Consider the following 25,000-nt stretch of genomic DNA (forward strand, 5'->3'; position numbering starts at 1 on the left):
TCCTGAGGGTAAAGAGAGGGGAGTCAGTGGAGTGAGGGAGTGAGGGGAGAAGGTGAGGGAATGAAGGAGGTAGATATGGAGTAAGAGTGAAGGAAGTTGATGAAGGAATGAAGGAAGGAACAGAGATATGGAGTAAGAAAATTAACAGGGAGAGAGAAAGGAAAGCAAGGTGAAGGAATGAAGGAAGGAAATAAGGAGTAAGGAATGAATGAAGGAGATAAAGGAGTAAGACAGTGAAGGAAGAAGGAATGAAGGAAGGAAATATAAAAGAAGGAAGTAAGAGTAAGAAAATTAATAGGAGTGAAGGAAGAAAGAATGAAGGAAAGAGATAAGGAATGTAGGAAGGAGGTGAGGAGTAAAATAGGAAGTAGAAGGGGAGGGAGTGAAGGAATGAATAAAGATAAAGAGTAAGACAGAGTAAAAGGAGAAAGAAAATCACCACTTTCTCTTGTAACACCAAAACGCACCAATTTACAAACACACAATCACACACCAACACTTATACACCACCGTCAACACCACAAACCACCATCCTTCCCCTTTTAACACCAAAAACTCACCATTCCAACATTTTTATACCACTACCATCACCAGCAACACCAAAGCTCACCAAGATGCTGCAAAATCACCAAATCAACACCAAAAAAAAAATCACCAATCTAATTTTCTACACCACAACACCGCAAATCACCACCTTGCTTCCTTGTAACACTCCCAAAAGAAACATCACACACACAAACATCACCACAGCTCACCAAGATGCAGCAAAATCACCAAATCAGCACCAAAAAAACTCAGTAATCTAATTTTTACACCACTAACATCACCAGCAACCTTCCTTGTAACACCCCAAAAGAAACACACCACACACCAACACCACACCACCACATCACCACAGCTCACCTAAGATGCTGCAAAATCACCAAATTGTCAAAGAGATCAGCCAGGGTGACCTCGGAATGAACAGCGCGACACAGTGAACACTCCAGGGTGCCGTCCGCTCGCCACAGTCGCTGCGCACACCCGTAGCAGAAGGTGTGGAGGCAGAGGAGCAGCTTGGGGGCGCGCTGTCTAGAGAGGATGTCGTAGTCCTCAAAGCAGATCGGACAGGACAGGTCTGGCGATACTGGGTCCTCTAAGCAATACGTGGCCATTTTTGTTTGGGTTGGGGGTGTGGTAGTGGTGGTGTGTGGTGGTGTGGTGTTTTTTGTATTGTTGAGTTGGGTTGGGTTAGGTTAGGTTAGTGGTGGTGGTGGCTGGTTTGCATGTGTTGGTTTGGGTTGGGCTGTGGTGGTGGTGGTGGTAGTGGTTCGGTTAGGTTAAGTTAGGTTAGGTTAGGTAATGTAAGGTTGTGGTGGTGGTGGTGGTGGTGTATTGTGGTTTTCGAGATGATCTACTTGATTTTTCGTGTTTTTTTTTTTTTATTATTTTTGCTTGTGTTTTTTTGGGGGGTTTATGAAAGAATTAAGGTGTTTTTTTTATATTTACAGGTGTGTGTGTTTGTTTATTTGTTTGTTTTTAAGTCTTGTCTTTGCTTGTGTTTGTTTTTTGTGAGGTTTATGGAAAAATTGAGATGTTTGTTAATGTGTCTATATATCTCCCTGTGTGTGTGTGTGTGTGTGTGTGTGTGTGTGTGTGTGTGTGTGTGTGTGTGTGTGTGTGTGTGTGTTAGCAGCCGTCACTCTACAGACACACACATGTACAAACGGTCACTTCTCTGTCACAGCTTCCTCCTCTTCAGTATTGTCAGAGCCAGCATCACCTTTACCTTTCTTCTTATTCCCCATCACACACCACTCCCCTCACCTGCCCCTCACTCCCCTCACCTGTCCAGCCACCTCACCATAGTCACCTGGCACTAACGAGGCCACCTGATGCTCACCTCACACCTTAATTAGTCTTTCATTATTGTTCACCTTGTTTTTTTTTCTTTTTTTCTGGTTATTATTGCGTTTGTTGTGTTTTTCCGACCTTTTTCTTGCTTTTTTTCACTCACACACACGTATTTATAGATTTATGAGTACTGGAGCCGTTTTTTCTTCTTCCACTCCTCTACGCCACTCTCAAAATCCATCATCATCTTCCTAAAGCGTTCTCAAATGTCTAAATGCGATCAAAAATCCTTATCGACACAATTCCGAGCTCCATTGCTGATGTCGGCCGCTTGTGTGCTTGTCTTGTGCGTTTGTTTGTGTTTAGGCAATGCGAGTCTTGTTTTTCCCTTTTTTTCTCACTTCCTGGTGCTCGTCGCTGGCCTGTCCTTGTTGTTGTTGTTGTTCTTGGAGTTGTCGTTGTGTTTTGGTGTCTCCGTCCACCTCTGTTTGTCTCCCTCGCCAGGCATCTGAAAAATAGACAGTGAACTAAGTTAGGTTAGGTTAGGTTACGTTTGGCAGTGAATGTTTCGATATATTGTAAAGCGAATGTTGGTTTGTACAGTAACTCTCTCATTTATGCTTTAATTTCAAGCCAACCCCTTCAGTACTGGAACGCATTTTTTTACCATGAGTTTTGTGTATGACTGGACGAATATTAATGGCCACAGTCTTCGCTATTTCAATCTCCAACCTAAGCATGTGGAGTTGTGTAAAATCACTCAATAGAATGCAGAATAAATGTGAAAAAGATGTCATGGTACTGAAGAGGATGAAGGTAAAAGCTGGATGGTTTATGTTTCAATATCCAACACATCTGACACTGGGTTGGGTTAGGATAGGCTGGGATAGGTTAGGTTAGGATAGGTTAAGTTAGGTTAGGTTAGGTTAGGTACAATTGAGTTAGGTTCACTTAGGATAGGATAGGATAGGTTAGGTTAAAGGGTGTTAGGTTAGGGAATGGGTATTGTGAAATATTATAAAGCAAATTTTGGTTTGTACACATGCACGTCCAACCTAACACCATCATTAACTCATTTTATTTATTTTTTTAAAGTTAAAATTAAAGTCGACTGGTGTTAGTTCTGATATCCCCCACACCTGATGCTCTCCAGAACGCAAGCCAGGTGAACTCAACTCCCCGCTGTGGCACTGTGGCACTCTAACCGAAGCACTAACCTCCCAGTAAACACCTCACACTCCCTGCCTGATTCTGTATCTCCATCTTCCTACAACTTCATTTAAGATAGGCCTAATTTTCCAGCCTAACCACTGACTCACACAACCCAGCCTGCCCCTCCCCCCCATCAGGTCACTCCAAGGGGCACAAAGACAGCACAAGGCACCACAGGTCAGCATTACTAACACTGCCAGCTTCCCTGACACTGCCACAACAAAGGATTGGCACCCACTGGCACTGTGTACTGTGAGTGGCTCTGGCATCCTGCCACACACACACACACACACACACACACACACAGGAAATAAGGAGGAGTAAGAGAATGAGTGTTAGTATTTGCTCTCTCTCTCTCTCTCTCTCTCTCTAAGATAAATGTGGAAATAAGATGAAATAAGATAATGAGTTCTATTCTCTCTCTCTCTCTCTCTCTCTCTCTCTCTGTAGGATAAATGTAGTTATTAATTATTATTATTATTATTATCATTATTATTAAATAAATCAAATATAGAATATCAAAATACCAAAGAAGAACTAGCGGGTGACTTGCGGTGAAATACAAAAGAAACACGATGATAAAAACAAAAACATAACAACAACAACAACAACACGTGGACGCATACACACACAAACAAAAATAATAATAATAAATAAATAAATAAATAATAAAACATCTGCCAGCACATTTCTCTACACAGCTCACCACCACACACCTGCAACACCCCTTTCCCTCACCACACACCTGCACACTCACCACCACACACACCTGACACCGCACCAAGCAGCAGGTAACCCACAAGTAACCACCTAAGTCACCATCACAAGTAACCACAAGTCAACACCATACACCACACACCTGTAACACCACTTCCCTCACCACACACCTGCCTAGTCACCACCACACACACCTGACACCTCATCAAGACACAGGTAACCACAAAACCACCTAAATTCACCAATTAAACTACCACAACCCAAGTCACCATACCACTAACCTGTATATTTTTGGTGATTTCTCCTCTATTACGTCTCCTGGGATGTTAATATTTGGTGAGGGGAGGCACTAGGCACTCTGGCACTCACTCAGGTCATGGGCGAGGCGTGGCACTCTAAATAAGGAGGGAAATTAAGGAAAATATGAAGGGTTGTTGTAGTTCCACCTCCATGCTGTCTTACTCCTTCTATCTTCCCGTGTCCGATTCCTTGCATTATTATTTCATTTTTCTTTTATTTCTCTTTTTCTATTCTTTCTATCTTTTTATTTATTATTTTTATTATTTCTTGATTCTTTTTATGCTATTTTATGTTTTTTTTTTTTTTTTTTTTTGGTTTGTATAAATTTATTTTTTTTCTTTTTCTTTTTACTTTATTTTCCAGATTTTCTTGGTATCATCTTTTGTTTACCTATTTTTCTTTTCATTTTTGTCTTATTTTCACTTTATTTCATCCGTATTTATGTATTCTTTCGGGTTTTAATGTTCGGATGTCTTCATTAAGTATACATGATAACAATAATGACTATACCTTATATTTCACTCAAGACACCTCTCATATTTCACCAAGACTGGACCAAGGATATATCAAAAACTGTGTGGACCATTTAGACATTAGAAAGGTCACTTATTGGTCACTAACACACACACACACACACACACACTCTCTCTCTCTCTCTCTCTCTCTCTCTCTCTCTCTCTCTCTCTCAGTCTGCCGGTGGCTTCAGTAAGGTCTGGGTGTGCTAGTTCTGCTTGCCTACTTTTATAACTACTTCTTCGACATAAAGGTGTGTATAACAGTGAAGGTCGTGTGTGTATGTGTTGTGTGCATGTGTGGAGTGTTACTTGTGTTGCATGTGGAGTGTGTTCGTCTGTAAGTTATGTGTGTGTGTTGATAAGTTTATTATTAATGGTTGTTAATGGTAGTTGCGTGTTGTTGAGGTCTTCCCATTATTTCGTGTCTTTTTTTGTAATTTGCGTGTGTTGTATTGCGTGTAAACCTTCGAGTGTTGTATGTGTTTAGTGAGTGTTACCTTGTTTGTCTCCAAAAGTGTGTAATCATTTAGTTAATGTGTTAGAATGTTATCTAGTTTGTTCTTTAGAGTGTGTAGTTAGTTTTAGTTATGTGCTGGTTAGATAGTTAAAGAGTGTATTGTGAGATAGTTAGTTGTGTGTTGAGTGTTTGTCTAGTGTTGCCAAGCGCTCATGCACACTGGTGACTTATCCACGCAACACACAATAGCAGAGACGTGCGTGTGGTGGAGTATGTAACACACACACACACACACGAGCCCTACCCAACATAACGACTCATTATCTCCATTAATTATCCATAACCTCATCACGTGACCAGATCCTTCTCCCCCCCCTCCGACACACACACACACACACACAACAACAAATTAACACTTGTATTAAGACCTAACCGCTTTACAAACCACACGCACTCTCGCGAAATTAAAAACCCCGTCAAATTTTAATCTCAAGGTCAGACAAGCAATGCGGGGTAGGAATTGATAAAGTATTTTGACTTATTTTATTCCCTCGCGTCATTTTCTTTGCATGGGTGTGTGTGGGGGTGCATGGGAGGTGTGTGTGTGGGTGCGTGGAGTGAATGTGAGGAGCTGTCATGAGGTATAATGGGTATACAATGGTGATGTGCGTGTTACCAGGGCAGAGGACGGGCGCCGGGCGGTGGTGTTGGGGTGGGCTTGTTGGAGGGCTGGGAGGAGGAGGAGAAGGAGGCGGAGGGATAGGGACAAGGAATAGAAGGACGGGGGGAAGGAGGAGGAGAGAGAAAGAGAGAGAGAGAGAGAGAGAGAGAGAATTTTTTTCTCCTATATTCTATTGCTTATATATATATATATATATATATATATATATATATATATATATATATATATATATATATATATATATATATGCAAGCACATGATTTACGTTTTATGAAATTGCTGCTTGGTGGCTGCTGCTGTTTCATTTATTTGGGGGAAGCGGGTGAAGGATGTATGGGGTGCATTGGGGAGGGGAGGAGGGACGGACGGGAAGGTGGGGCGTGGATGGGGCGAGAAAGATGCAGGTGTAGCCAATGACAGCTGCCATGAGAAAAGGATGGCAGATGTCACTTTTGTTTGAAATATAGAAAAACTGCTTCATTAAAGTAAGAAGCCGACATACATACATGCATACTTACATACACATGTGAGTGTATGTATTTGTTGGTGTATCATGTGTACGTATGTAAAGGCATTGTATTCGTGTTGATTCTGGGAAACTAAAGCCCCCCATTCACGCTACAGTCTTTAGCAATGGTAGGGTTGTGGTATGGTCAACTGCACAAACCTATGCCCGAGTGGGTAGGCCACTCACGTTACATTCTTTTGCTCAGTTTTCTCAACGTTTTGAATCGGAAAGATGTCTCTCTCTGATTGTTTTTCATCGGACGATTTAGTACATGTAGCGCTGGCACTTACATTACAAAGAAAAAAGAAAAAAAAGTCAATATATTTGAATATTCTTTGCTTTTTATTTTCCACAAACACGGGAAACTTCTATACAGTTCTATTACTTCACTTAAGAATTCTCTGCTAAATTTATTTTCCATGTTGGGGAAAATGCACCTGAAAATAAAAAAAGATAAACGAAATTAGCAAATATATTTTTCAGCTAAACACGTGCTCACGATTTCCTTTAGTCAAAACTGAGCAAAAACACCCACACACGGTTATGGTCTGCGTTATGGTACAGCCACAAGCCGCGAAAATATCAAACACGTTGGATATTGTTATGTTATGGTTCTGTCCAACTGCGCAAACCAAAAAAAGCCCCACTCACGCTACATTAACTGCACAGTTTTACTGAACCATACTTGAACCGTAGCTATTTTACGTAGCGTGAATTGGGGGCTTAATTTTAATATTATTGCCAAACACGTCCCATGGAGTGGTCGCCGTGCTGGGCAGCGGACCATTACGTGAGCCGTGAGACTGTGTCAGCAGTCACCGGCCCCCACTGTGCTTGGCAGCCTGGCAGGACAAGGCGCCGGCGGTGGGAGAGAGAATCAGAGATGAAGATAGTGATAACAGTGATAGAAACGAAGAGAAGAGTGTGTGTGTAGCCTCTCAGTAATCAGAGGTTCACTATTTATACTCCGTTGAGACACAAAGCGGACAGCGGTGTGTGGGTTGGTCGCAGGGTGATGCTGGTGACACGGACACCAGTCACCAAACAGTGTTTGGCTAACGTAAGTAACATATTGGTGTAACTCATCATTTCACGGTGTTGCCATGTCATAGCGTAACGTTGGTAACCTCCAGGACAACATGTCAGTGAACTAACACCTGCAGATATTTGAAAACCCCCCAATAATGCAAGCCTTCCATACGTCAACAAACCAATCCCCGGACCCGCTGCCTCTCTCTCAGCCATTGTCTGCCTCGCCTCTCACTCATTACAGGCCAGGCAGGTCACAAAGTGCAGCCATAGGCCTAATCTTTCATGTCCCTTGTTGAAATATATCCGCAATTACCTGATTTGTGTAATATGGAGGCTCAGTGAGGGGAAGTGGGCCGGGCCGGGAGGTGACGTCACGACCCGCCATGCTGTGACGTCATCACCGCCTCCCGCCCAAACGTCCCAGATCGTTGACTTCCACTATTATAGATATTTGTCTCAGTTCATTTATTTCGAGTCACAAGTGCCTTTTAAGGGTTTGTAATGATAGTTCGTTGTGTTTTGCGTGTGTTCCATGCTTGAGTTGAGTGAAGTGCGGTGATTTAGAGGGTGTTTGAGACTTAAAGGAGAGGGCGAAAATACGTCAAAATTTTCCTCCCCGCTGTGAGTGATTTTTTATTTGAGGTTGTAGCGAAGTGTTTGTGTTTTCAAAGAACAGTTTATGATGGAAAAAGTGTGCAAGGCTCCTGATAAGTTAGAGATGTGGACTGTAAGAGTGATTTGTTGTCCTGTTAATATTGTAAATAACGTCGTTTTTTAAATATTTATTTTTCTAATACGGCGAGTTGCCAGGTTTTGATATATGGAAATGATAGTCATAATTTTTGAAAGACGTTATCAATCCTGTTGAATGAAATTGGTGGGCTTTGGAATTGTTTTTAAGTAAGTCGAAGTTCAAATACTTTATTTATTATGATTTTTGAAATATTTTTATTAATCCTTTTCCTGGAAATATTTTTATATTTTAGGAATTAGTTTTGATTGATAACAAGTCAGAATTTTTATAACATTCGTGTCCAGCTGCCTTTTTGGGAATCCTCATTTTCAAAATGAATTGCGTTACGTATATATGTGACGTCATCAAGGGGGCCCACCTGGTGGTCCCAGACCCACACCCATCTCCCGGCCCGAGGGTGGGGCGGTGGGTGGTGTGTGTGTGTGTGTGTGTGTGTGTGTGTGTGTGTGTGTGTGTGTGTGTGTTGCTACGGCTTTCGTTATGATGAAGGGAGGGGGCCTCCTGGCTGGACCCAGGCCCACACCCAACACCCGGCCCGAGGTTGGGGGGTTGATGAGTGGGTGGCTTTGTGTGTGTGTGTGTGTGTGTGTGTGTGTGTGTGTGTGTGTGTGTGTGTTGCCTCGTCTTTCGTTATGAGGAGGGGAGGGAGCTACCTGGCTGGACACAGGCCCACACCCACCTCCCGGCCCGAAGGTGGGGGGTTGGTGAGTGGGTGGCGGTGTGTGTGTGTATGTATGCGTGCGCGTGTGCATGTCAGTTCACAGCAACAGTCTGCACACTGAAGGAAGAAGCTGCGTGGATATAGAAACATAAGGTTTTAAAGGTGTATAAACTGGCAGATAGTAAGCAGAAAAATATGAAAACTCGTCCCAGTAGTGAAGGGGTTAATGAATATCTATCTTTTCATATATAAATAGATAGACTGACAGATACACGCTAATGACGACGGGACAATAGACTGACAGATACACGCTAATGACGACGGGACAAGATTTCACGTCCAAGGAAATTTCTAAGGACGTCTCATCTTCAATTTAAAGAAATCTGAGATGATAATTGGGTAAAGAAATAAAAACTCCCTACTGTAGAAGCACTGTGTCTGTCTGTCTGTCGTGTGTCCATCTGTCTGTCTGTCTGTCGTGTGTCCATCTGTTTGTCTGTCTGTCTGTCTGTGTGTCTTTTTATTTGTCTGTCTGTCTGTCGTGTGTCCATCTGTCTGTCTGTTTGCCTGACTGACTGTGTGTCCATCTGTCTTTCTGTTTGTCTGTTTGTCTACCTGTCTGTCTGTAATCTGTGTGTGTCTGTCTGTCTGTCTGTCTCACCCATAAAGCTTTGAGAATAAGAAAAGACACTGGGAGAACATAAATACATGACATTTCTTGTATCTATGTGTCTGTCTGTCTGTCTGTCTGTCTGTCTGTCTGTCACCTGTAGAGCTTTGGGAATAAGAAACGCCACAAGAGACACCAGCAAACATAACTCCGAGATAACATTCCTCTTATCTTTGTATCTGTGAGGAGTGGCAGTACATTCCCAGGGTGGTGAGGGTGAGAGGGTGCTGATGGGAGTGAAGGGTGTGCGTGGGGGGACTCAGGGGGGTGCAGGAACCAGTTAGAAGCAGTACACAGGTGAGCAGGTGATAAGGGGCAGTACACAGGTGAGATAAGAGAAGTCATTTGGTTCACTAATTGTCTGTCGCCAGGTAACATCAGGGAGGCTGCCACCTGGTATGGGCCTGAGGGAAGAAAATGCTAAATGGCTCCTACTCTCTATGTCTCACTATATATATAAAAAAGAAAAAATGTATAAAAAGAAATAGTATAGAAGATTTATTTATCTCTGACGGGAGAGAGAGAGGAGAGGAAAAGGGAAGTTTTTTTATATATTTATTTATTTTTTTTTATTTTTTTTTTGTGTGTGTGTGTGTGTGTTTATTCTTCGGCAATGCTGGTGGACTTGAGTAAAATCAGTGTATAATTGAAAGTATTATCCTCCAGGTGGATTTTCTATTGTATTCTGAATGTATATATCAGATGCTGTGCTCAATAAATCTATCTATCCATCCATCTATCTATCTATCTATCTATCTATCTGTGTGTGTGTGTAAAGACAAGTTCCTGTACTTTCAGAATGGGGGACGCCACCACTGCCAGGGTGCTGTCAGGGAAGGAGGTGGCCGGGTGAGTGGCCCCCTTCACCCTTCACTAAATCCTTGACCGTTCATCCATAATCCTTGGCCATTCACCACCCTTCACCCTTCACCCTTAACCCTTCACCATTAACCCTTCACCCTTCACCCTTAACCCTTCACCATTAATCCTTCACCATTAACCCTTAACCCTTCATCCTTAACCCTTCATCATTAACCCTTCATCCTTAACCCTTCACCCTTAACTCTTCACCCTTAACTCTTCACCCTTCACCCTTCACCTTTCACCTTTTTTCACCATCGGAAATTTTTGGAAAAGTGTTGATAATTTTTTTGTTAGTTTTCTTATGTTAGTATCAATGAAGCTCATGTACCTGACCTGTTTGTCTATTTTCAACTCTGTGACTATATATATTTTTATCGCCTGTGTGTGTGTGTGTGTGTGTGTGTTGCAGGGATGTGCGCAATGGCCTCAAGGAGAAGGTGGCCCAGCTCAAGGCCGAGAATCCTGACTTTGTTCCTGGATTGGCCATTGTTCAGGTGGTGGTGGTGGTGGTGGTGGTGGTCAGTGTCACTCTTATTAACCTTTATTTCTGGATTTGTTTATTTATTTTTTTTATCGGAGAAAAGATGAGAGATTTATTGTTTATTTATCTATTTTTTTTCTATCACAAAGGAATAAGGAATGAAGGAAGAGACAAAATATGATAAACTAAATGTAAATGAACCACACAGATGCAGAAATGTTGGTGTATCTTCATTGTTATTCATTTATTCTTCATTTAGGAGTGAGAATTGAGATCTTGATACTATTAGCTTAACCCCTTCAGTACTGGGACACATTTTTACCCTGAGAGTTTTGCACTATTAGACCATTTTATTGACATTAGCAAGGGTCTATGGAGATCACAAGATTAATGGCCACAGTCTTCACTATATAAACCTTGAGATTTGTGTACCATTAGACCATTTTATTGACATTTACAAGGGTCTATGGAGGTCAGAAGATTAATAGCCACAGTCTTCACTATATAAACCTTGAGATTTGTGTACCATTAGACCATTTTATTGACATTTACAAGGGTCTAGGGAGGTCAGAAGATAAATGGCCACAGTCTTCACAATTTTAAGTTTCTGAAGCTGTATAAAATCACCAAATAGTCACCAGAATGAATATGATAATGTGTCAAGGTACTGAGGAGGTTAAAAGTCATTATAGGAAGAGTTGGTGATAGTTTGAGTGCAGAAAGATCATAGTAATAGTTAGAGTATTAGTTTGAGTTAGTATAGGAAGGTGTTAGCATTGGGTGAAGTCTTACAGCAGGCCGTCTAACCCTCCCTAACTGCTGGCACTGCAGGTCGGGGGGCGGGAGGACAGTAACGTCTATATCCGCATGAAGGTGAAGGCCGCGGAGGAGATCGGCATCAAGGCACAGCACATCAAGTTCCCCCGCACCATCACGCAGACCCAGGTGACGCGTGTGTGTGTGTGTGTGTGTGTGTGTATTTACCTAGTTGTGGTTTACAGGAGGGGTGTAATTTCATGGTATTCTGTCTCTATATCTTTCATCAAATTTCTCCTCAGTGCCAGCCAGCCATTACAAACTCATCAAGTGTATTCCAATTTTTCACAACTATGAGGGAAACTAGATTTATTGACATCGCTTCTACAAAACACCCCCTTTTTTATTTATGTGTCCAAGTGTCCTAACCATCTCTATTTTGTGTGTCTGAGTGTCCTAACCATATCTTAACTATTTATTTGTGTGTCCGAGTGTCCTAACTGCCCCCTTGCCTCCCGTGACAGCTGGTGCAGGAGATCAAGAAGCTGAACGCGGACCCCACAGTTCACGGCATGATCGTACAGATGCCCCTGGACTGTGACGAGAAGATTGACTCCGACCTGGTGCTGGATACTGTCTCTGCGGATAAGGATGTCGATGGGTCAGTCAGTCATCTTTCTTTCCTTCTTCCTCTTCCTTCTTCTTCTTTTTATTTATTTATTTATTTTATTTATATTTTGTTTTATTTATTTATTTTTTTTTTTCGATACTGTTTTGCTGATAAGAATGTCAATGGGTGAGTCATCTTCTTTCTTTCTTCCTCTTCTTTCTTCTTTTTCTCCTCCTCCTCTTCCTCCTCCTCTTCATCATCATCATCCTCACTGCCTCTCACTCCCTCTCTCTCTCTCTCTCTCTCCCACAGACTGACCACCACCAGCGCCGGCCGACTCTCCCATGGTATGCTTGATGTGGGTTTCCTCCCATGCACTCCCAATGGCTGCATGGAGCTCATTAGAAGGTAAGGGAGAGAGTCAACCACTAAAATCCACAAAAAATCCACTTATTCCACCAATAATCCACAAGAATCCACTTAATCCACTAAAATCAATATTATTCTGCTTAATCCACCAAAAATTACAAAAATCAACTAATATTTCGCTTGATCCACCAAAAATCCACCAAAAACCCACTTAAACCACCCAATCCACCACCCACAGGTCCGGCGCCAAGATAAGTGGAGCCAAGGCAGTGGTGATTGGGCGGAGCAAGATTGTGGGTACACCAATGGCGGAGCTGCTCAAGTGGAACCATGCCACCGTCACCACCTGCCACTCCCGCACTGCTGACCTGGCCGAGACTGTAGGTGGAGCAGGTGGAGGAGGAGGAGGAGGAGGAGTGTCTGAGTGTTTATATAGAGGAGTGTGGAAGAGGTGGAGCAAGTGGAGGAGGAGAGGAGGAGGTGGTTGTGGAGGAGGAGGAGGAGGAGGGTCGAAGTGTCTATATAGAGAAGGTGGAGGAATGTGGAAGAGGTGAAGCAGGTGGAGGAGGAGGAGGGTCTGAGTGTTTATATAGAGAAGGTGGAGGAGTGTGAAATTATGTGGAGGAGGTGGAAGAGTGTGGAGTGAAGGGTAGAGAGTTTGAGTGTGTTATTATTATTATTATTGCAATTATGACTCTCTCTCTCTCTCTCTCTCTCTCTCTCTCTCTCTCTCTCTCTCTCTCTCTCTCTCTCTCTCTCTCTCTCTCTCTCTCTCTCTCTCCCTCTCCCTTCCTGACACACACCTCTCTCCCGGCACCAGGCGAGGAGTGCGGACATCCTGGTGGTGGGGATTGGCAGCCCTGAATTTGTGAAGGGTTCCTGGGTGAAGCCTGGTGCCGTGGTGATCGACTGTGGCATCAACTCCATTCCTGGTGAGTTGATTAGAGTGTGTTTAAAGATTATAAGAGTGTGTGTGGGGTTTAGAGTGTTTGTTGGGGTTTAAGAGTGTGTTTGTTGGGGTTTAGAGTGTGTTTGTGGGGTTTAGAGTGTGTTTGTGGGATTTAGAGTGTTTGTTGGGGTTTAGAGTGTGTTTGTGGGGTTTAGAGTGTTTGTTGGGGTTTAGAGTGTGTTTGTTGGGGTTTAGAGTGTGCTTGTGGGGTTTAGAGTGTGTTTGTGGGGTTTAGAGTGTGTTTGTGGGGTGTAGAGTGTGTTTGTGGGGTTTAGAGTGTGTTATGAGATGATAAGAGTGTGTTTATAAAGTCAATAAATACAAGAAATTAAATAAATAATAAAAAAAAGCAAAATAAAAGAAGAGAAAGAAAAAAATGAATAATAAAAAGCAAAAAAAAAATAATAAAAAACAAAATATAAAAATAAATAACCTAACCTAACCTGACATACCCCCTCACCCCCCTGACTCCCCCTCACCCCCTGAACCCCAGACCCCAGCAAGAAGTCCGGGTCGCGTCTGGTGGGTGACGTGGAGTATGGGGCGGCCTCCAAACTGGCGTCGGTCATCACCCCAGTGCCGGGGGGGGTGGGGCCCATGACGGTGGCCATGCTGATGAACAACACTGTCATCGCGGCACAGAAGGCGGTGGCACAGCGGTCCGTGGCACTCTGGCCCCTCTCGTACCTCCCGCTCCACCCCTTAGAGAAAGTGCCAAGGTGTGTGTGTGTGTGTGTGTGTGTGTGTGTGTGTGTGTGTGTTGGTTTTGAATATTTTGTTTTTTATTTCCTTACTCATTAATTTATTCTTCTATTTATTATCTCTCTCTTCCTCTTTCGTCTTCCTCTTCATCTCTCCCTCTTTCTCCTTCCTCTTCTTCTATTATGTCTCTTCTTTCTCCTTCCTCTTCCTTTTCTCTCACTCCTTCCTTTCTCTCTCCTTCTTCTCACTCTCTTTCACTCTTTTTCCTTCTTCTTCCTCTTTATCTCCCCTCTCCTTCTTCTTCATCTCCTTCTTCTCTGGCTATTTCTCTCACTCCTCCTTCTCTTCCTTTTTCTTCTTTTCCATCTCTCTCTCTCTCTCTCTCTCTCTCTCTCTCTCTCTCTCTCTCTCTCTCTCTCTCTCTCTCTCTCTCTCTCTCTCTCTCTCTCTCTCTCCCCAACAGTGACATAGAGATAGCCCAGGCACAGACCCCCAAGGACATCGCGGAGCTGGCAGCGGAGATTGGCATTCTGGACTCGGAGATTGACCTCTATGGCAACAAGAAGGCCAAGGTCAAACTCTCCATTCTGGATCGCCTCAGGTCACGGAGGAACGGGAAATATGTGGTCGTGGCCGGGTGAGTGTGTGTGTGTGTGTGTGTGTGTGTGTGTGTGCTGTTAATCTATTAGGAATTAAGAAAAAGATTATCGATGTACCTAACATTTAACCTCCTCCTCTTCCTCTTCCTCCTCCTCCTCCTCCTCCCACAGCATCACCCCTACACCACTGGGGGAGGGCAAGAGCACCACCACCATTGGCTTGGCTCAGGCTATTGGTGCCCACCTCAAGAAGAATGTGTTTGCCTGCGTCCGTCAGCCTTCTCAGGGCCCCACCTTTGGAATTAAGGGTGAGAGGGGAGGCAGGGGTTGGGATGGGTGGGGAATGGGGGCAGGGGTGGCTACAGGTGGTTGGGGAAAGGGGTGGGGGTGTGGTTGTGTGTGATTGGTGTTTAAGAGGGTGTGGTAATGGTTTGGGTGAGGTGTGTGTGTGTGTGTGGGGGGGGGGGATGGGGGCAGGTGTGTGGGGGGGTTACTCACAGGTGATACTGTTATATTTACCACTACATAAAAGAGAGAGAGAGAGAGAGAAAATGTAAACTAAACCAGAATCACTATTATTATCACAATTATTACTACTACTACCACTATTACTATCCTCCCCCCCTTGTTACTGGCAGGAGGGGCAGCGGGCGGGGGGTACTCCCAGGTGATCCCCATGGAGGAGTTTAACCTTCACCTGACGGGCGACATCCACGCCATCACGGCCGCCAACAACCTCCTGGCGGCGCAGATTGACGCACGGATGTTCCACGAGGCCACACAGACCGACGCGGCACTCTACAACAGACTGGTGCCAAAACTAAAGGGCCAGCGCCAGTTCTCCCCCATCCAGGTGTGTTGAGCATTGTCCAGTGTTGCTGAGTGTTGCCGAGCCTGGTCTGGTCTCGTCTAACCTTGCCTAACCTAACTTTTATCTTTCCGAGTCTATCTTGCTTGCTTTTTGTTGTTGTCTAATCTAACCCTAGCCTTGCCTTGTCTAATTTATCGTTGTCTTACCTAACCTAGCCTTGTCTTACCTTACCTTACCTAACCTAACCTTACCTAATTTAATCTGACCCCTTTATTTATATTTATTTATTTATTTCTCTCTATTTTGAAGTATATATGATTATTTTTCTATTCCTCTCCCTCTCCCCTTCCCCTTCTCCCTCCTCCCCTCCATTCCTCCTTCCCTCCCCATGTCCGTCTATCTGTATGTCTCACCCCACCTCCTTTCCTGCCCCCCAGCTGACCCGACTCAAGAAACTGGGCATTGTGGAGACTGACCCGGACAAGCTGACCCCAGAGGAGGTCACCAAGTTTGTGCGCCTCAACATTGACCCGGACACCATCACCTGGCAGCGGGGTAGGTCAAAGGTCAAAAGGTCATAGGTCAAAGGTCAAAGGTCAAGAGGTCATAGGGAAGAGAGAGAAAGGTCAAAGGTCATAGAGGTTAGGAAAGGTCATGGGTTGTAGGTCATAGAGGAGAGAGAAAAGGTCATGGGTCAAAGGGGAGTGGAAAGGTCATAGGGAAAAGGAAGGGTCAAAGGTCACAGGTCATGGGGTAGAGGAAAGGTCATAGCTTGCAGGTCAAAGGTCAAAAAGGTTGCAGGATCAAAGGTCATGGTGGTGGTGGTGGTATTTATTTATTTATTTATTTATTTTTATTTTATTTATTTATTTATTGTTTTTTATTGTTTTTTGGAGTTTGATGCTTATGTATATTTTACTTGTTTGTGTTGTTGTTGTTTTCCATCTCTTCTCCTTCTCTTTCTCCTTCATTTTCTTCTCTCATTTTCCTTCTCATTCTCCTTTTCTTTACCTCCTGTTTCCTCCTCCTCCTCCTCCTCCTCCTCCTCCTCCTCCTCCTCCTCCTCCTCCTCCTCCTCCTCCTCCTCCTCTTTTTCCTTCTGTCTTCTAATCTTCACTACTACCACCACCACCACTACCACTACTACCACCACCACCACTGCAGTGATCGACACCAATGACCGATTCCTGCGCAAGATAACAGTGGGCCAGAGTGCCACAGAGAAGGGCCGGACCAGGGAGTGCCAGTTTGACATTACTGTGGCCAGCGAGATCATGGCCATCCTCGCCCTCACCACCTCCCTGGCCGACATGAGGGACAGACTGGGCCGCATCGTGGTGGCCGCCGACACTGCTGGCAACCCCGTCACTGCTGATGATCTGGTAACACTGATTTATTATTATTGCCACTGTTTGGTTGGTAGCACTGGTTTTGTTATCCCTCCCCACCACTTAACACCCCTTCCCATCACCCCATGATCACTCACACCCCTTCCCATCATCCCTCCATCACTTATACCCCTTCCCATCACTCACACTCCTCCCCATCACCCTCTCCATCACTCACACCCCTTTCCAACTCTGTCACTCCTTCCCATCAATCCCCCTCATCATTTACACCCCTTCCCATCACCCCACCATCACTTACACCCCTCCCTGTCACCCGACCATCACTTAACACCCCTTCCCATCACCCACACTCCTCCCCATCACCCTCTCCATCTCTCACATCCCTTCCTGTCACCACTCCATCACTTAAACCCCTTCCCATCATTCACACTCCTCCTGATCAACCCCCTCATCACTTATACCCCTTCCCATCACCCCCACCATCACTTACACCCCTCCCCATCACCCCTCCATCACTTAACACCCCTTCCCGTCACCCCAGGGAGCCAGCGGGGCCCTAGCGGTGTTGATGAAGGACGCGATCAACCCCAACCTGATGCAAACCCTGGAGGGAACCCCGGTATTTGTTCACGCTGGGCCCTTCGCTAACATTGCCCACGGGAACTCCTCCATCCTGGCAGATCGCATTGCTCTTAAGGTATGTTCGGGGGGCTGGGGGGCAGAGGGGGGGAGAGAAAGAGAGGGGGGAGAAAGAGAAAGAGAGAGAGGTGTGTAAGGAGATGAAAAGTGTTAAAAATGTGTGGTGTTTCTAGCTATATAGAAAAGTGAGAGAGAGAGAGAGGGAAGAAGATATGTGTAAGAAGAAAGAGAAAAGGGGAGGAAGAAGGAAAGAAGATATGAGAGAGAGAGAGAGAGAGAGAGAGAGAGAGAGAGAGAGAGAGAGAGAACAAATATCTTAGTTTTAAAATTATATACAATCCTCACCCCTTTCTTGCACTCCTACAGCTTGTCCCTTCACCCTCCCTATCACCCCATCACCCCTGACACCCCTTCCAATCACCCCCATCACCCCAGACACCTATCCCATCATTCCTATCACCCCTGACACTTCTCCCAATCAACCCTCAGTGCTCCTAAACCCTTCATATCACATCCTATCACCACTAACACCCCTTCCCATCACCCCATCACCCCTGACACCCATTCCATCACCCCATCACCACTAACACCCACCTGACACCTTTCCAACCACTCCCATCACTTCTATCACCCCTCCCATCACCCTTCACCCCTCTCCTTGCAGCTGGTTGGTGAGGAGGGCATGGTGGTGACAGAGGCTGGCTTTGGTGCCGACATAGGCCTAGAAAAATTTTTCAACATTAAGTGCCGTTACTCTGGGCTGGTGCCAAGTGCCGTGACCCTCGTGGCCACTGTCAGGGCACTCAAGATGCACGGCGGGGGGCCAACTGTCACCCCCGGAGTGCCACTTCCCCCGGAGTACACCAATGTGAGTGTAGGATGTTGGGTTAGTGTGTGTTTGGGGGAGTGTTTGTGTGTTTGGGTGTGTTTGGGGGAGTGTGTGGGTGTTTAAGGTGTGTTTGGGGGAGTGTGTGTGTGTGGTGTGTGTGGAGTGTTTTGGGTGTGTTTGGGGGAGTGTGTGTGGTGTTTTAGGTGTGTTTGGGTGTTTGGTGTGTGTGGGTGTTTGGGTGTTTTGGGTGTTTGTGGGAGTGTGTGGGTGTTTTGGGTGTTTGTGGGAGAGTGTGGGTGTTTTGGGTGTGTTTGTGGGAGTATGTGGGTGTTTTGGGTGTGTTTGGGGGAGTGTGGGCAGTTTGGGTGTGTTTGAGGGAGTGTGTGGGTGAGGTGTGTGTGGGTGTTTTGGGTGTGTTTGGGGGAGTGTGTGTGTGTTTTGGGTGTGTTTGGGAGTGTGTGTGTTTTGGGTGTGTTTGGGGAGTGTGTGGGTGTTTAAGTGTGTGTTTGGGTGTGTGTGTGTGGGTGTTTTGGGTGTGTTTGGGTGTGTGTGTGAGTGTTTTGGGTGTGTTTGGGGGAGTGTGTGGGTGTTTGGGTGTTTTGGGTGTGTTTGGGTGTGTTTGTGGGAGTGTGTGGGTGTTTTGGGTGTGTTTGTGGGAGTGTGTGGGTGTTTTGGGTGTGTTTGTGGGAGTGTGTGGGTGTTTTGGGTGTGTTTGGGGGAGTGTGGGCGTTTTGGGTGTGTTTGGGGGAGTGTGTGGGTGTTTTGGGTGTGTTTATGGGAGTGTGTGGGTGTTTTGGGTGTGTTTGGGGGAGTGTGTGGGTGTTGAGTGGTGTGTTTTGTATTTGTTTTGTTTTGTTTGTATTTTTGTTATTGTTGTTTTGAGTTTGTGAAAGTTTTATTTATTTTATTTTTATTATTTTTTTTTTTATGGGTCGAGAATTTGACTATTTATTTTTTTAAGGACATTTTTTTCTTTAAGAGTTTGTCAAATTTTTTTTCATTTTGTATTAATTTGATATTTTTCTACTTAAAGCTTTGCAGATTTGTTTATTTATTTATTTTCTTATCCTTCTCTTCTTTCTCTCTCTCTCTCTCTCTCTCTCTCTCTCTCTCTCTCTCTCTCTCTCTCTCTCTCTCTCTCTCTCTCTCTCTCTCTCTCTCTCTCTCTCTCTCACAACAGGAGAACCTTGAGCTGGTTGAGGTCGGATTTAGCAACCTGAAGAAGCAAATAGAAAACGGGCTTGCCTTTGGAGTTCCTGTTGTTGTTGCCATTAATGCATTTGCGTGAGTACCCCCTCCTCTCTCTCTCTCTCTCTCTCTCTCTCTCTCTCTCTCTCTCTCTCTCTCTCTCTCTCTCTCTCTCTCTCTCTCTCTGTCTGTTTTTTTTTTTTTTTTTTTTTTTTTTTTATTCCTTAGTTTATTTTTCCTTCTTCCCTATTGTCCTTCTCTTTCTTTTTCCTCTCCTCCTTTCTCTTTTTCCTCCTCCTCCTCCTCCTCCTCTTCCTCCTCCTCCTCCTCCTCCTCCTCCTCCTCCTCCTCCTCCTCCTCCTCCTCCTCCTCCTCCTCCTCCTCCTCCTCCTCCCCCTCACTATTTTCCTTCTCCTCCTCACCTCCCCTCCCCTTCCTCCTCCTCACCCCAACTATCTTTCCTCCTCCTCCTCCTCCCCACCTTTCCTTCCTCTTCACACCCTCCACTGCTATACTTCACCTCCCCTCCCTCCCCCCCACAGCACAGACACCCCTGCTGAGTTGGCCCTGGTGCAGCGGTTGGCGAGGGGGGCGGGGGCCTTCGACGCGATAATCTGCAACCACTGGGCCAAGGGGGGGGCGGGAGCGGTGGAGCTGGCCCAGGCTGTCTTCAGGGCCGCCTCACAGCCCTCTAACTTCAGGTAAGTGTGGGTGATGGGTGGTGGGAAATGGGGATGATGGTGATGGGGTGATGGGGAGGCTATAGGTGATGGGAATGGGGAGGATGCAGTTAGAGTAGGTGATGTGAGGTTGGGGTGAAGGGATGAAGGGATGCAATGGAAGGAAGGGGTGATGGGGGAAGGGGAAGGGGAAGGAGTAAAGGGTGATGGGATGAATGGGAAGGGGTGATGGGGTGAAGGGTGAAGGATTTTAACCACTTTACAGCTTTTGTTTTGTTTTGTTTGTTTACTTGTTTGCTTATTTACATTCAGATTTCTTAATTTACATTTCATTTATTTATTTATTTACACATTTTTTGCTTGATTTTCTATTCATTCATTCATTCATTCATCCACTGATCCACCCACTCCACACAGCTTCCTGTACGAGCTGGACAAGCCGGTGGAGGAGAAGATTCGCACCATTGCCCAGCGGATCTATGGGGCGGATGACGTGGACATCCACCCCAAGGCACAGGAGCAGATCGACCGATACAAGAAGCAGGTCCGTGGAGGGGTGATGGAAGGGTTAGTGGAAGAATGGAGGAGGTGGAGGGAGGGTGGAGGGGTGATGGAAGGGTTGGTGGAGTGGAGGAAAAATGGAGGAGGTGGAAGGGTGATGGAAGGATTGATGGATGAGTGGAGGAAGAATAGAGGAGGAATCTAACCTAATTTAAATCTTCCTACCCTACCCTTCCTTACCCTACCCTACCTAACCCCACTCCATCCCCCCAGGGCTTCAACAACCTTCCGATCTGCATGGCCAAGACTCACCTCTCTCTGACGGCCGACCCCAAGAGGAAGGGCGCCCCAACTGGCTTCAAAATACCCATACAGGACGTCAGGGCTTCCATCGGGGCAGGCTTCCTCTACCCCCTGGCTGATACAGTAAGTGGAGAGGTGGAGAAGTGGAGAAGTGGAGGAGTAGAGAGGTGATGGAAAGTGGAGTGGAGAAATGGAGAGGTGGAAAAGTGGATGAGTGGAGTCAGAAGTGGATTTGTAAGTGGAGTTTGGTTTTTGTGCATAGTGTAGTGTAGTGGATTGCATTGTGTGTATTTTATAGAGAATATTTTGTGCTATGCTTGTAGTGGAGTGGTGGAAGATGAAGTGGAGTGGAGTTTGTGCATAGTGGAGTGTGGTGGAGTGCATTTTGTTTGATTTTGTCGAGAGTGGCTTGTCTTATTTATTTCTCATCTTTTTCATTTTCTTTCACTTTCTCATCCATCTTTTCATTCTTCCCTTTCTCTCTCTCTCTCTCTCTTACTTTTCTCTCAAAATTTACAGAATGGCATGTATTTTATTAGTTTCTCCATTTTTATTCTCTTTCTCATTCTCTTCCTATTTTTATTTCCTCTCATTCATCATCTCTCTTCCTTTTCCTGCTACAAAGAATAGAAAAATAGAAAATGGGAACCAGGCAAGATAGATAATGATAGAAAGAAAGAAAAATAGAAAAAAATAATAGAAGAATAGCTAATAGTGGTAGGGAAAGATTGTGGTGGTAGTGTGGTGGTGGAGACAGGCTGATGCATTGTGGTAGCAATAAGTAGTAGTAGTAGTAGTAGTGGTAGTGTGTGGTGGAGGAAATAGAGAAAAATATAAGTGGAAAAGTAGAAAGAATGAGGAAGAATGTGGTGGTGTGGTAGGGGAAGGTTAGGAAGTGTGGTAGAGAAAGGTGTAGTGGTATAAGGTTAAATACTGTGGTAGGTGGTGTAGTGTGGTTGGTAGTAGTGGTATTAAGAAGTGTGTATTGGTGACAGGCTGGTGTAGCAGTGTAGTGGTGTAGATGGTAGTGGTATTAAGGAATGGTATTATTAGTGTGTGCGTGTGGTATTGGTGACAACTAACATAAGAACAAACAAACACTCAGTAACATAAATAAAGCATGTTTTGATAAGTAAGCAACCCGTAACCCCCCCCTTAGTAAACACCCCCGCAACACCCCCATCCCCCCACACCCTACTACTATTACGGCCAACCTGTAGAAGGAGTGTGGCGAGGGAGACCAGCCATCCCCGCCCCGACCCCAGCAGGCCGCCCCGCCCCGCCCCAATGGTGTGCCCCGGCGGACCCTTCACTGGCTCAGGCGGCTGGTGAAGTAATGGTTGAGGTAGGTGGTGTTGTGGTGGTGTGGTGCTGGTGTGGTGGTGCTAGGAGGTGAATGGGTCTCTGTTGGTGTGGTGTGGTGTGGTAGTGTGCTGGGGTGGTACTGGTGTGGTGTGGTGGTGGAAGGAGCTAAAAGGATGTGGTGTGTGGTACAGTGTGGTGTGGTGTGGTAGGTGGAGAGGTGGAAGAGGAAAAAATTCAGTGTGTGGAAGGTGGAAGGAGATTTTTAGTGTGTGTGGATGGTGGAAGAGGTGGAAGAAGATTTTGGGAGTCTGAAAGGTGGAAGAAGTTTGTCAATGTGTGTGGAAGAGGAAAATTTTGTATATGTTGAAGGTGGAAGAGGAAAAAATTGTTGTGTGGAAGGTGGAGGAAAAATACTTTATGGATGTGGAAGGTGGAAGATGAAGACGACTGTTTGTGTGTGTGTGTGTGTGTGTGTGTTAGGTAAGGCTTGCATCACTCTCACCTGCCTTGCACTGTTGCCTCACTGCCTACACCACCACCACCACCACCACCACCACCACCACCACCACCACCACCACCACCACTGCTTCTGCTGCTGTCGCTGTACACAAGACACTGTATATAGACACTGTATGATTGGCAGACAGGGAGGGGAGGGGGGAGGTGTGTGTGTGTGTGTGTGTGTGTGTGTGTGTGTGTGTGTACAAGGAAGGAAGGAAGGGAGAGGTGAAAGTTATAGATAGTTTTTGAAGTTAGAAGTGGTGTGTGGATACAGTGAAAGGCATTGAAGATATTAGAATGTGTTTAAGGTGTCAGGAAGGGAATTAAAGGATGCAGGAAAGGATTAAGACATGGGGCAAGAAGGAAAAGAAGGAAAAAAGGATAAAATAATGAGAGAAACTATGATTAGAAAAACACACAAAAAAAAAAACGTAAGTAAAATTTGTGTTTCGTTTTATTTTGTACCTTTTTAATAAACCTGCCGTGTTATCCTGTGTGTGCGTGTGTGTGTGCATGTGTGTGTGTGTGTGTTTGCATGAATGCATGCACACACGCACATACACTGAAGGTAAGGTGTGTTCTCCCTGTTGCCTGTGCATGTGCTTGAGTTGTGATAGTAGTAGTAGTAGTAGTAGTGGTGGTAGTAGTGGTGGTGGTGGTAGTAGTAGTAGTAGTGAGGGTAATGAGGTTTGTTGTTGTTTTTTAGGTCTGTGTTTGTGTATAGGTAAGCAAATACACACACACACACACACACACACACACACACACACACACACTGTCACCTTTGCTTCCTGTACACATTGAAATATTAATAGTGTTACACCATTAACCTTTTCACAACACTATTTAATGACAAGCCTTTTGTTTTCAGCACCTTTAATGGCCTCTCTTATAGATTCAGTCATTTATTTATTTATTTATTTATTTATTGTGGTTTCTTTTTTTTTTCTTTCTAGTGTCATATCTCGTTTTTATTTTATTTTCCTGTTTTATTTTTTTTTCTATATTTATTTATTTATTTATTTATTATTATTATTATTATTATTTTTCCAGTCCCCATGTTCTGTGTTAAGTTCTCACACCTGACTCAGCTCTCCCTCTCACCCCTGACTCAGCTCTCCCTCTCACCCCTGACTCAGCTCTCCCTTGCACCCCTGACTCATCTCTCCCTCTCACCCCTGACTCAGCTCTCCCTCTCACCCCTGACTCAGCTCTCCCTCTCACCCCTGACTCAGCTCTCCCTCTCACCCCTGACTTAGCTCTCCCTCTCATCCCTGACTCAGCTCTCCCTCTCACACCTGACTCAGCTCTCCCTCTCATCCCTGACTCAGCTCTCCCTCTCACCCCTGACTCAGCTCTCCCTCTCACACCTGACTCAGCTCTCCCTCTCATCCCTGACTCAGCTCTCCTCTCACCCCTGACTCAGCTCTCCTTGCACCCCTGACTCTCTCTCTCTCTCTCTCTCTCTCTCTCTCTCTCTCTCTCTCTCTCTCTCTCTCTCTCTCTCTCTTTCATATTTTTTTCTTATTCTGTGCTTGTGAAAAAAAAAATTGAATAATGACAGAGAGAGAGAGAGAGAGAGAAAATAACAAAACCTTAACTGCACATCTTCTAATCCCAACAAAAAAAAAAAAAAATAAAATAAATAAATAAATAATCTTGAAAAAAATTAATAGAAAATGATACTAACCTCCCGTTTTCTTTGCCCCAGATGACCACAATGCCTGGCTTGCCAACCCGACCTTGCATCTACGACATCGACCTTGACCTGGAGACAATGGAGGTTAAAGGGCTTTTCTAAGGGGGGGGAAAGGGGGAGAGAAGGACCAGTTAAGTCTTCAAGCATGTTTTCTCCCGTTTTCTTTCTTGTTTTCTTAGTTAATGGTTAAAAATTGTTGTTGTTGCCATTTTCTGTTGTGTGTGGTGAGTGTGTGGTGAGCGAGTGGTGAGCGAGTGACTGGAGTGGTGTAGGGAGCAGTGGAGTGTGGTGGTGGAGAAATTTGAGTGTGGTGAAGTGTGGTGAGGGGTGACAGGGATGTTGGAAGGAATTTGAGTGGTGAATATGTGGTGTAGTGTGGTGTAGAGAGAGTGGTGAGGTGTGGTGTGAGTGAAATAGTGTGGTTTAGGAAGGAATTTGAGTGGTGATGAGTGTGTTGAGGTGTGGTGTAGGAAGGAAAGGGAGTGTAGTGATGGTGTATGTGGTGAGGTGTGGTGAGGATGGAA

General features: G+C 45.0%; 2 protein-coding genes across 6 annotated transcripts in view; one reads left to right on the forward strand and one right to left on the reverse strand.

Moving 5' to 3' along the window:
* The window catches only part of LOC123517518 (glutamic acid-rich protein-like), an 8,359-nt gene extending 4,101 nt beyond the window's left edge, over positions 1-4,258 (reverse strand). For both annotated transcript variants that reach the window (XM_045277663.1, XM_045277655.1), the window contains exons 1-3: positions 4,044-4,258; positions 904-2,341; positions 1-2 (exon numbers count right to left, since the gene is read on the reverse strand). The exon at positions 1-2 is cut by the window's left edge and continues 67 nt beyond it. In XM_045277663.1, the coding sequence (XP_045133598.1) occupies positions 1-2; positions 904-1,154 (253 nt within the window). In that variant the 5' untranslated portion in view covers positions 1,155-2,341; positions 4,044-4,258. The remainder of the gene's footprint in view (positions 3-903; positions 2,342-4,043) is intronic.
* A 443-nt stretch (positions 4,259-4,701) lies between these two features.
* Positions 4,702-25,000, forward strand: part of LOC123517529 (C-1-tetrahydrofolate synthase, cytoplasmic-like) — a 20,878-nt gene continuing 579 nt past the window's right edge. Inside the window, exons 1-22 of one of the 4 annotated variants that reach the window (XM_045277677.1) lie at positions 4,702-4,828; positions 10,140-10,190; positions 10,615-10,699; positions 11,518-11,631; positions 11,967-12,103; positions 12,365-12,460; positions 12,660-12,801; positions 13,242-13,353; positions 13,864-14,089; positions 14,536-14,709; positions 14,843-14,979; positions 15,310-15,524; positions 15,920-16,037; positions 16,647-16,864; positions 17,373-17,528; positions 18,135-18,338; positions 19,480-19,583; positions 20,030-20,188; positions 20,585-20,711; positions 20,942-21,094; positions 22,192-22,316; positions 24,489-25,000. The exon at positions 24,489-25,000 is cut by the window's right edge and continues 579 nt beyond it. In XM_045277677.1, coding sequence (XP_045133612.1) covers positions 10,141-10,190; positions 10,615-10,699; positions 11,518-11,631; positions 11,967-12,103; positions 12,365-12,460; positions 12,660-12,801; positions 13,242-13,353; positions 13,864-14,089; positions 14,536-14,709; positions 14,843-14,979; positions 15,310-15,524; positions 15,920-16,037; positions 16,647-16,864; positions 17,373-17,528; positions 18,135-18,338; positions 19,480-19,583; positions 20,030-20,188; positions 20,585-20,711; positions 20,942-21,094; positions 22,192-22,308 — 2,844 coding nt within the window. In that variant the 5' untranslated portion in view covers positions 4,702-4,828; position 10,140 and the 3' untranslated portion in view covers positions 22,309-22,316; positions 24,489-25,000. Of the gene's footprint in view, positions 4,829-7,039; positions 7,285-10,139; positions 10,191-10,614; positions 10,700-11,517; positions 11,632-11,966; positions 12,104-12,364; positions 12,461-12,659; positions 12,802-13,241; positions 13,354-13,863; positions 14,090-14,535; positions 14,710-14,842; positions 14,980-15,309; positions 15,525-15,919; positions 16,038-16,646; positions 16,865-17,372; positions 17,529-18,134; positions 18,339-19,479; positions 19,584-20,029; positions 20,189-20,584; positions 20,712-20,941; positions 21,784-21,830; positions 22,317-24,488 lie in introns of those variants that run through there. The other 3 variants (XM_045277685.1, XR_006678490.1, XM_045277695.1) reach the window with 3 other exon arrangements.

This window comes from Portunus trituberculatus, chromosome 6 (genome assembly GCF_017591435.1).
Source record: "Portunus trituberculatus isolate SZX2019 chromosome 6, ASM1759143v1, whole genome shotgun sequence".
NCBI lineage: Eukaryota > Metazoa > Arthropoda > Malacostraca > Decapoda > Portunidae > Portunus > Portunus trituberculatus.